We start from the raw sequence: 11409 nt of genomic DNA on the forward strand, positions 1-11409 counted from the left end.
GGATCATCTTAAAAAACATTCCATCAGGGAGACGAATATAGATATAACTCAATCAAACAAGTTGACTTGTGAAAACTAAGCGAGATCTTAATTCTTATTTATCGCGTCCATAGAATTGATGTAATCTAGACGAGAGAGGGTATGAACATCGCGTTGAAACCGGCATCTATTCTCATTTGTCAATAATCAAGTCTGATCTGGGAAGTGTGTAGTCGTGGTGGCGGCTTCACACTCAAATTTCTTCCACGTGTATGTCTGCGATTGGTTTCCACATCCTTTTCATTTCATACCTCCCCCTCAGCTAATCAAAGTCCTCATCTTGACCTCCCTATAAAACTGGAAAAGAGCACGTAAGTTTCCAAGTTTGTAGCTGTCGAATTATATAATCAATCAATCGATTAATCACTGAATTGATTCAATGGCTGAGAAGGCATTCAAGTACGTGATCATCGGTGGTGGAGTCGCTGCCGTGAGTATTTTCTACATCGATCATTTTAAGATCTTATTTTATCATTTTTTGATTATTCTGTATATTTTACTTTAATCAATTGAGTTTTTGCTCGTTGTTCTTCGTGTTCTAACTTCTAAAGTAGCACCTTCTTCTTCTTCTTCTTCATTTTTTCTAAATCGCAATCTCACTTGTATTTTTTATCTAAAGATTGCGTAATTACTAATATATATGTTATTTTATTCCAGTCATCATACAGTCATCTCCAGATCAAACTGCCGTATTCTCCTCTAGATTTAAATGATTTTAGTCGAAGGCTTTATCCTAAAAAACTTTATATTTGTCAATTTATATTTTATATTATTGATTTTCGGTCACAATCTCATCAAAGCCTTTGATTGTAATAAAAAGTTCTACACGATCATGCAATTTCTTTTTTTAGCTTTAATTGCACGCGTCTTCACGTAAAAGTTGAAAAATGCATGATACTCTCGATGTAATGTTGCACAATCTGTTTGGTTTGATTTCAAATTTCCACAATTACTTGAAGTTGCTTAGATATGAAAATGGTTAAGCCAATTGGATAACTGCAATGTTACTGCATCGAGAATGCGGACCGTCTGATACATTTTATTGCAAGTGCTTTTCGACTATTTTTCCATACTGTTATAAATATGGTTACTGAATCAAAATTTGGTCATGCTCCCAGGGTTATGCTGCCAGAGAATTTGCCAACCAAGGAGTTAAGCCGGGTGAATTGGCTATCTTTTCCAAAGAGGCGGTATGCACTTTGAAAGTATTCTCTAAGACAGTTATTATGCAGCAAAAAGACTTTTGATTAGTTTCTTGTGTTATTCTTGGCTAAGGCAAAAAACAGAATTTGCTTCTATCTGTCAGATGTTTGGACGAAAAAGAAGTCATTGAGTGATTAGATCCTATTTGATTGTTGCACATCACAAAATCAACAGAATAAAATTATTTCAGTCTATTGAGGACCCTTTTTCTTTGTCCCGCTTTATTGATTCCACAAATTCCACATACTATTTGAACTTTGTAACTTTTCCTAGCATGTCAATAAAGTGTCAGATGTTTACACAATTAAGAGAGTCCTCAATTTCTACTTTCTATGTTATGTTGCTCAGACTTTGGGGTTATACTTTGTATTACTTGTGCAACAAAATAATAATATTCACGCATTTAAAATTGTATTTGATAGACCATACTTAATCCATTCGTAAGTTTATATTTTTAATTTATAATCGAGGCTTGTCATATGACTCAAATCCTTGTCTTGTTAGACATGTTTGGGGAGTGTTAATTTTTGTGTGCCTCGTGTGTCAAAAATTAAATTATATGTAAAAGATATAGGACACACCAAGGGATGTGTTGGACATGTTTGGGGAGTGTTAATTTCTGATATGCATCATACCGTACTTCACCTTAGGAGTGACCGTGCTCCACAGGTTGTCCTTATGTGTTCCCATTTTTACTTTTATTGTTGTTAAATTTTTAATTTATATGTTGTTAGTAAGTTGTTTTGGGAGAAGAAGCGGCTAGGCTAACATGGAATCAACTGCTTAACTACTTTATTTTCTTTCGAAGTTAATGTATCTGCCCTAACATCTATGCTGGAAATGTCTCTTTTCATGGCATTAAAAAGCATTTTTTTTTTCTATCAACTTTACTGTATAAGGTTAATTGATGGTTTCAGGTGGCTCCTTATGAACGTCCAGCACTCAGCAAAGCATATCTGTTTCCTGAGGGTAAGTTGATTTACCTTTTTTGTTTCTCAATGATCAAGCGTGGTTTGTATTGTAACACCGAATTTGCAATACATAAATAATAAATGCCATCACTGGCAAATCCATACAGGGAGAGAGGGAAATCCCTGGTCAAACCAATATTAGGAAATTTCACATCACCTATATATGTCTAACAAATTTGAATATTATTACTTGGTATGATTAGTTCTTCCATCATATCAAACTTTTTATTAGTCTATATTGTCTTTGCAAAATGTTAACCATTTTTTTCTCTTCTTCATGTCACGATAGTGGTCTTCAATCATATAGCAGCTTATTTTTCGTATAAACATTTGCATTGGATATTTCTGATGGAAATGTGATTTTATATTTTCTCCAGGAACTGCAAGACTTCCAGGTTTTCATGTGTGTGTTGGAAGTGGAGGAGAGAGGCTTCTTCCTGAGTGGTATGCAGAGAAAGGTAATACCTATTGGCTGCATTGTTAGAAATCTTTAGCCAGTCAGAAGAACAAACATTGTTTGCATGAAAAATCCCTAATGTGAACTTATCTTGATGATATACAGGGATATCTTTGATCCTCAACACAGAAGTAGTTAAAGCAAATCTTGCTTCAAAAACACTTATCAGTGCAGCTGGCGAAACATTTAAATATCAGATACTGATTATAGCGACTGGTTCTACTGTTGAGTAGCATGAAACTAGATTCTATTCATCTTTTTCAAGTGTGATTCTCATGTACTCAACTGAATTTTCTGCTTGTGTATGTTACTTTTTCCAGGTTGTCAGATTATCAGACTTTGGTGTACAAGGGGCTGATGCTAAAAATATTTTTTATTTGAGAGAAATTGATGACGCTGATAAACTTGTGGAAGTAATCAAAGCAAAGAAAAATGGAAACGCACTGGTTGTCGGTGGTGGATACATTGGTCTTGAGCTTAGTGCAGCTTTGAAAATTAACAACATTGATGTCAGCATGGTGTACCCTGAACCTTGGTGTAGTAAGTCGAAATATAAATATTATTATGGATTTTCATTTTATAAGTTGTTTTCGGTGTACTCTGACTTGACTTTTTTGGGTACCCTTCACCTTGCTTTTGCATATCTTTATGCAGTGCCTAGGCTATTCACTGCCGAGTTAGCTGGCTTCTACGAAGGTTACTATGCAAACAAGGGTATCAAAATCATCAAGGGGACGGTAGCCACTGGATTTGGTACAAACGAAAACGGAGAGGTGTGTTCTCAAGCACATATTTTTGTTCTTCATTTCTGAATTGATCTGTGTCCTGTTAGTCATATGTTGTAATTTTATATCTCCACTTTCAGGTTACAGATGTAAAACTTAAGGATGGTAGGGTTATGGAAGCCGATATAGTTGTTGTTGGTGTAGGTGGAAGGCCAGTAACAAAATTATTTAAAGGTCAGGTTGAAGAGGAAAAGGGTGGAATCAAGGTGCGTGACTTCACTTAATGTTTCCCCTAAATTGATCGCGTTTTCTTGTTAGCGCTTTCAATCAATTAGAGTGCTTATGTAATCTATTTGTCTCAACTCTCCATGCTTGGAAAGTTGATGACAAAGTAATTAACAAACAAAATTAGGAGACGACAACATGAATGACCAAAATATGAAAAGGTCAAAGAACAAGTAATTTTATGAAAACAATTGGCTGTACTATTTCATTTTTTTTTTTTGCTAATGCTTTTATCAATTATGTGCTCACTGAATTATGTTGTCTTCAATGTTGATATTTTGATAAGGTTCCACATAATATTTAGTATCAAAGAATATAAGAAAACATCCGAATTTGTCTTTTAGACGACTAGTATTATATCATCTTTTCAAATTTTGTAAAAGGACCATCTGCTTCCATACAAAACATCTAATAGCAGCGGCCAACACATGATGCATGCCATCAAGAAAATTTTAAGGAATAATGATCACAACAAATTGTATTGGGTAAATAAAATTATGCCTTCTCCACGAATATTCACAATAAATACAGGGAAGCAGAGCCTCAATTTTTAGGATATTGATGAACATAACTGTAGCAATGTTTTGAGCTCAAAGTCATACCGATCACAACTTTATGTGCTGTATTATTATATTCCGAATTTGTAGATACTTGTGTGGTCATTTTTCTGAGACTTCTTGATGGGAATCTTATATAGATATTATATTTAATTTAGTTTAAATGATGGGAATCTTATAGAGATATTATTTTTTAATTTAGTTTTCAATTTTGATGCTTATTTTAGGAGACATAATTAGATTTGATTTCATAGATTCTATAGAATTTTCCTTTAATTAAGACTATTTTAAACATTACATAATGGAGGTTTTTGTATTGTAATAGTTGCAACTTTGATAATGAAATATATTGATACTTTCTCTTGCTTAAATTTCTATTCCACCTATCTAATTCTGCCCCCNTATATCTTCCTCGTATATTTCTCTTCTCTTTTCCCGTTCCTTTTCTCTTCTCTCCCTTTTATCCTTCTATAATTGTTTGACTGCATCCTATGTTAAATTTGTAAGCAAGTTGTCTTCCTTTGATCAAACAAACTTTATGTTCAAATTCAAAATTTATACACCCACATCCATAGCCACCTTTCAACCACCAAAATAATTTTCCCAACCACAACAACTGAAAAGAAGAAATCATCCAACAAAAGAAGGATTTGACATCTTAAGTTCGTTTTCATTATTTGGTTGGAAGAAAGACTGCCCTCCTTGGCTAAGAAGTTGTAATCTATCTCGTTGGAGTCAAGTTCTCTCAGTTAAGGAGAAATGATGAAGATCCTATCATATTATTATATGATTTTTTTTTCATGTTTAGATTCTTATTTTAGAAAAAATTAATATGATTTATTTACTAAATTTCCTCGGATTTTATTATGTTTATTTACTAGATTTTTTAGGATTTTATTAGATGTTTCATACTTAGATTAAGTTAAACCCTATATAAAGGGGCCTTATGCCTAATAATAGATACAACTTTGATAATGAAATTTATAAGTCTAATTCCTCTCTCTGTCTATGTCTCTCCTATCTTCCCCCTCCTTTTTCTTCTCCTCTCCCCTTTTTCCTATAATTGTTTGATTGCTGCATCCTATGTCACTTTTTGCTTGTAGACGGATGGTTTCTTCAAAACAAGTGTTCCTGATGTATATGCTGTGGGTGATGTTGCTACTTTCCCTATGAAGTTGTACAATGAAATGAGAAGAGTTGAACATGTTGATCATGCTCGCAAATCTGCTGAACAAGCTGTAAAGGTATCTGATGTCTTCATATGAATGATTTCATTTCTCTTGACTGGTTTAATATCAACGTGCTGGGCATTTTGCCAACAAATACTCAAAATTAAATGGTCTTCAATCCTATATACTACAATAATATTGCCATTCAGATGCATCTACGAGTGTAAACTCTGAACCATCACTAAACATATGATGGAAAATTTTGACTCACTATGCATATTTATCACCCAAATGTTAAATTGCTGTCTTTCACTCTTGTATTGACTCCTGAACACGTTCTGTTGTTTTTTTGTTTTTGGCACATCCTTTTTTTCATATTTTGCTCAATTTTCATTCTTTTGACAATAAACACTGGAGTGGTACTTGAAATGGCTTTGTCCAGAACATTCAGATTCTGATTCTATATATTCTCATTGTCGCCATCTTTCTATTGTTTTTATGAGGTTTCGATTGTGAAACTTTTGTAGCTAAACTGTAAATTTCACCTTCCGTACAACCGAGTTAGGACTGAGTTACTTGTTACGCTGCAGGCAATTTTCTCATGTGAACAAGGAAACTCTATTGATGAATACGACTACCTTCCATTCTTCTATTCCCGTGCATTTGATCTGTCTTGGCAGTTTTACGGTGACAATGTAGGTGAAACCGTGTTCTATGGAGATGGCAGCCTTACATCTCCAACTCACAAGTTCGGATCATACTGGATCAAAGATGGGAAAGTTGTTGGTGCATTTTTGGAAGGTGGTACTCCCGAAGAAAACAAGGCAATTGCTAAAGTCGCAAGGGTTCAGCCTCCAGCACACAGTTTGGATCAGCTAGCCACAGAGGGTCTCACCTTTGCCTGTAAAGTTTGAAGGTGTTTATTTTTATTTTTCTGTTGATACAGTAGAACTAGCTGTTTATTCAATGGATCGCAGGCTTTGTTTAGATTCATCATTGTCTTATTTTCCTTGGTGTGACATGATTTCTATTAATTATTCGACACTGAGACATAGAGTTACTATGCTCTTAATCTCGAAATAGTTTGTCTTCTTTATTTAGAAATTAACGATTTCTTCTGACTTCACAAAATGCAGTCATTTTTCTGTTGCTACACTAGGTTGTATCCATCTAGGAGCGACAATGACTTTCTCGATTCTGATAGCTTTTTTTCTGCAGGAAACACGTCGCAAACCATGTTGCTTAATCCCTGAGCTAGTACAAAAATTCATGCATTACATTATTTGAGACTGTGTTACCAGAGTTTGGGCCTGTTAATTATGGCCTAGGCCAGATTTAGGAGACCCACAGTAATTCAATCCTCTCTGCTACTTATGGAATGTAAATCTGTGTCTTCAGATTCTTGACATTGTTAACCATTTCTGTTGAAAGGAATAAATCGGATCAAACGAAGTTTCTCTTAGTTTTATTTTGAACAATAATTCTTTCACAATACTATTTTAACGGTGGTAATTTTGAAAATGGACGTTCATATAAATTCAAGTACATGATGGTCCAAGAAAATGTCGAATTTTCTTAATTGGTCAGAGGGACAAAATTTTCTTAAGTTGTGATAAAAATTTATTCTAGAAGAGGGATAAAATAAGGATTAAACTTAGACCATTTTTGAGCACTTCATAATATTTTTGGGGCATTCGAAGATTAGATTATTTCTCTTGCAATGCCCCTTTTAATGGGTTTCAAAGATAAAAATCCTTTATTGGATTATCCTGTAAATTGACCTATGGAAACCCATAAATTCAATTTTATTATTCTTTCTTAATAAGAATATAAGCCATGAATTGTCTTCTTATGATTCATCAATCAAGGAACAAGCGATCCCCTCTCATTACTAACTAATCCTCCGATCTATCCATTTCTTGTTCGATTAACTAATGTTATTATGAGATCTTGTTAGTGAGATTGAGAAAAATAAAGATATTTATAGATAATTCTAATTTGTTTATTCAGCTAAGGAATGAGAAATCTCACTCCTATGCCTACCGGAATTTTATTGATTGATTTATTCCCCTGTTACATAAGGAAGAAGAAAATTTATCTTTAGAGAACAATCAACACATGGATCCTTTATTAAAAGAAAGCCCCTTGTATGTCTTTTAAATGAATCTATAGATGAGACAACTAGATGGTTTGGTCAAAATGAATTCTTGTTTTGTTGTCCATACTCCCTTTCGTGAACCAATCTAAATTGGATCAATAGAACATTACACATGCACCATTACTAATTTATTGTGCCTCATGTTTTAGTTTGAGTTCCAAGTGCAAGGAATTTACAACTATTAGTATAAAAATAGGAAATGACTTAGCATGGTATATTCGTTCATCCTGACTTCGATTCCAAGTGATCTTTTCGTATGTGTTTGCCCCGATTCAATTGGGGGGATCGAATAATGAGTGGAGATCTTCCTTCCGCCAACTCATTTTTTATTCAAAAGATAGGACTTTTCTATTTTTACAAGGCTGTTAGGCTTATATCTGACTAATAGAACATGCAATCTTTCCTACCACCCTCCAAAAGGGGGTATTCATTTATGAAGGCAATTCGAGAACTCAAGCAGGAAATAAAATAATTAGTCTTAGGCTTTCCTTAAGAGGAAAACCCGAAAAAGGGACTTTTAAGTGCAGAAGCCAAAGAAGGCCTTTTTACCTCACTTTGGTTAGTATACGAGTGAGAACAGGTTTAGTTCAAAAACTATATTGGTCTTTCCCGACTTTCTCCATTTTCTGTAAACGTAATCCCATGGTTATTAAAATTGAATTGGTCTCGACAATCGTTCGAAAATTGACAAAGAAATTTATGAGTATGTGCGGTAGGAACGGTTGAATCAGTGTTCAATCAACTTAGTTAAAGTACATCGACAACAATTCAATGACATCTTATGCCATCCAGTGGATGATTGGAAAATAGCCTCTTCAGGAATACATAGAAAGCAAACTCCCGCCAGGCCAATGCCGGACCTTCTATGACCCACGGGTAATACCCGGTTGGCCGGTTCGGATCTACTATGCAACCGAGAAAATAAAACCAGATACAAAACCCAATAAAAACCCTAGCTATATATCCACGTCCCCCTAGCCGGTTTCTCCCTCTCGCTTTTCTTATTCCAGTTCCAAGATCAACTGAGCAATCTCTCTCAACCGTGCCGTAAGGACATTTGAATATATGCAAATGTTAACTGAATTTTTCCGGTTTGTATTATTATATTTATATATATACTGATTTTATTTTATTTATTTATTTATTTTTTAATAAATGTTTGATTTGTGATCAGAAATGAAGGTTGTGGCTGCCTACTTGCTTGCCGTTCTGGGAGGCAATGCCGCCCCTTCGGCCGATGATTTGAAGGGCATTCTTGGCTGTGGTAATTTATTATCTCACTCCTCGATTTTCTAATATGAATAGTTAAGACTGTGTTAATGTATCATATATGTTTATGTTGTATTGAGTATATAAATTTCATGTTTAAGTATTTTAGTATTTGTAAAGAGATTCTGTTTCTCCAGTGAAAATATTAACATCGCAGAAGTCTTATGCCATAGTTAGGGTAGTTAAATCAACTCATATTCGAGCTCGAGTCAGTTCATTAATCTGGCCCTAACCTAGAGCCCAGCACTTATGATTATGCAATATTCTCTTTCATTTGGATGTGGCCAAATGGAAATGTAGGTGAAAATATGTGCATACACTTCATACTGTTTTGGTATTTGAGGTCTGATTATTTGTTTATTTCAAAGGTATAGAAAATTAAAGGATAATATATTATCACAAAACTGTGTTGGCTTTTGTAGTTTATGATCTTTGAACTACGAAGTGAGCCTCATTAGACATTATGTAGCTCTGTGGTTATCAGCTAGATTTAACTTTTTCACTTTTAAATATGAGAAAAATTTTGTATGAAAGATCCAGGGTTTCTTATACTTGTTTTTAGCTTTTCAATACATTTCCTTCGCTTGATTTAGTTGGTGCATTAGCATTATGTCCTGTGGAGAACATGTTAGCCCGGCATCCGAATCCGATAACGGAAATCCTAGGAAGACTGAATAAGATTTTTAAACTGATTCTCTGACCTGTAGGGCTTCTGTCTCATCATTTTGGATATGGATGCCTATTTAAGTTTGAATGTCTGGAGGTTTGTTTTATGTTGTTACCAATTACCAAGATTGTTATGGGTTTTGTTCCCTATTTATATGATATTCTGAGTGAAATATAATTTATAAGGAATCTGGGAAGGTAATCGGTGATCTTCTCTGTTCTACTAATCCTTAAAGATAAGATATTTTTCTGCTTGCTTCATGTTACTCTGCTTTGCAAGTTTTCCTGCTAGGGCCCTCGTCTATTTGGTAAGCATAAATTCTTACTTGCCCACAAGCCTTCCTTTTCGATTTTTTCCGTGGTACTTTCTTTTTGTGGATTTATTTTACTGGTTCAGTTGGGTGGCACATTTATTTCTCTTGTTCTCCCTCGTACTACTTTGAAACAATTTTCAGCTGAAAACTGATTGAGCGTTTGAATAAGGGAGAAGGCTTGTCAAATGATAACTTTTATGCATGATTGTTGCTTGATAGTAGCAGCATACTTTTTTCGTACCCACACTTATGTCTTCTTTTCATTTGGAATATAGTTGAAGCTGAAGCTGATGAAGATATGATTGAGCTTCTTCTGATGTAAATTAAGGGAAAAGATATCACAGAGGTCATTGCCGCTGGAAGAGAGAAGTTGGCATCTGTACTTGCTGGTGGTGGTGCTGTTGCTGTGGCTGCATCTGCAGCTGGTGGTAGTGGTGGTGCTGCTGCTCCAGCTGCAGCTGAGTCTAAGAAAGAAGATAAGGTGGAGGAGAAAGAGGAATCAGATGATGTAAGCTTTTCTGTGAATGTTTATTGTACACCAGTTATTAGAACTTGTAGTTCATTGTGCCTTGTCATTAAAATAGTTTGTTATACATTCCCTAACTTCTCTTTTTTAAGAACTTCATAAATTTGGTTTTAATGGTTTATGATTGTGGTTGGTGTATTTATAACATACTGATATTAGGGAGTTTGAAAAAGGGTCAGTTTTTTTATATTTTGTTTTTAATATGTCGGCTGAGCTGAAATTGTCACTTGATGCACATAATGAGAACTTATCCATGATACAACCTCCTCCCTGACTGCTAAATTTCCTTCTAAATGTAATCTTAAAGGATATTTTCCCTCATATATGCATTTATTTGCAGTGTTTACATCTTATTTCTGTATATTTTGATACTAATTGAAACTTCTGTTTCTGAACTTGCTGCAGGACATGGGCTTCAGTCTTTTTGATTAGAGGTTTTTTTACTGCTCTATAAAGGTGCTCTAGTTTTCATACAGTTAAGACCGGCTGTTAGTATTTTTTTTCTCCTTTATTTTGGTGCTTATTTGATAGATGCTGTCATGACAAGCCAAAAGCGTTTCAGTTAGCGACATGGTGCTTGGATTGATTTTTATCTATACATATGGATTTTGTCGTTATGAATCTTTTCACTTGTGTTATTTTCTAATTGTTCCAAAGTCTTAAAATTTACTTGACGGTGTCATTTTGACAAGGTTTTCAAATTTTGCAAGACGCCATGAGCACATCACATCAATTTAGGGCCTGTTCGGTATTGATTTTTTGATCGTTGGGAAAATAGTAGGGACCGCTTGTAAGTGAAGAAGTCAAAAAGTACGGCTGGAATAGTGAAGTAACGGTCAAAAAATCAAATTTATTGGATGAAAAATCGCTCCCAAACAGACTCTTATTTTTCAGCCATTTTATTAATCTTTAGTCTTAACTTATAGCCTGAGTATAAGACATTGAGGCAGTTGGTGATTGGTTCCTTGTTGCATGCATCTTGGTGAAATCTTTAAAATACAGTGAAAAGGATTATTATTACTTGTGGAAACTATTGTTATTTCTGTTGGCACCTTTTGTCATTTGAAAAA

General features: G+C 34.5%; 1 protein-coding gene and 1 pseudogene across 2 annotated transcripts; both read left to right on the forward strand.

Moving 5' to 3' along the window:
• Positions 1-206: 206 nt before the first annotated feature.
• Positions 207-6868, forward strand: LOC111412842 (monodehydroascorbate reductase-like). Of its 2 annotated transcripts, XM_023043734.1 has the most exons (11): positions 207-469; positions 1158-1229; positions 2160-2211; positions 2591-2671; positions 2776-2894; positions 2991-3210; positions 3325-3443; positions 3536-3661; positions 5341-5481; positions 5997-6322; positions 6625-6868. In XM_023043734.1, exons 1-10 carry the CDS (start codon positions 419-421, stop codon positions 6318-6320), a joined length of 1305 nt encoding a protein of 434 aa, XP_022899502.1. In that variant the 5' UTR covers positions 207-418; the 3' UTR covers positions 6321-6322; positions 6625-6868. The 2 variants fall into 2 exon arrangements, with proteins under 2 accessions (XP_022899502.1, XP_022899496.1); XM_023043728.1 differs by lacking the exon at positions 6625-6868 and having other exon boundaries at positions 5997-6502.
• A 1300-nt stretch (positions 6869-8168) lies between these two features.
• On the forward strand, positions 8169-11010 carry LOC111412862 (annotated as a pseudogene).
• Positions 11011-11409: the final 399 nt, after the last annotated feature.

Source organism: Olea europaea, chromosome 2, assembly GCF_002742605.1.
Source record: "Olea europaea var. sylvestris chromosome 2, O_europaea_v1, whole genome shotgun sequence".
NCBI lineage: Eukaryota > Viridiplantae > Streptophyta > Magnoliopsida > Lamiales > Oleaceae > Olea > Olea europaea.

Bases quoted from the DNA above. Each gene is read 5' to 3' on its own strand.
- LOC111412842 (XM_023043734.1), top strand. From the start codon at position 419: ATGGCTGAGAAGGCATTCAAGTACGTGATCATCGGTGGTGGAGTCGCT. The intron at 1,230-2,159 runs GTATGCACTTTG...TGATGGTTTCAG, and splicing joins CTATCTTTTCCAAAGAGGCG to GTGGCTCCTTATGAACGTCC. The intron at 3,211-3,324 runs GTAAGTCGAAAT...ATCTTTATGCAG, and splicing joins GTACCCTGAACCTTGGTGTA to TGCCTAGGCTATTCACTGCC.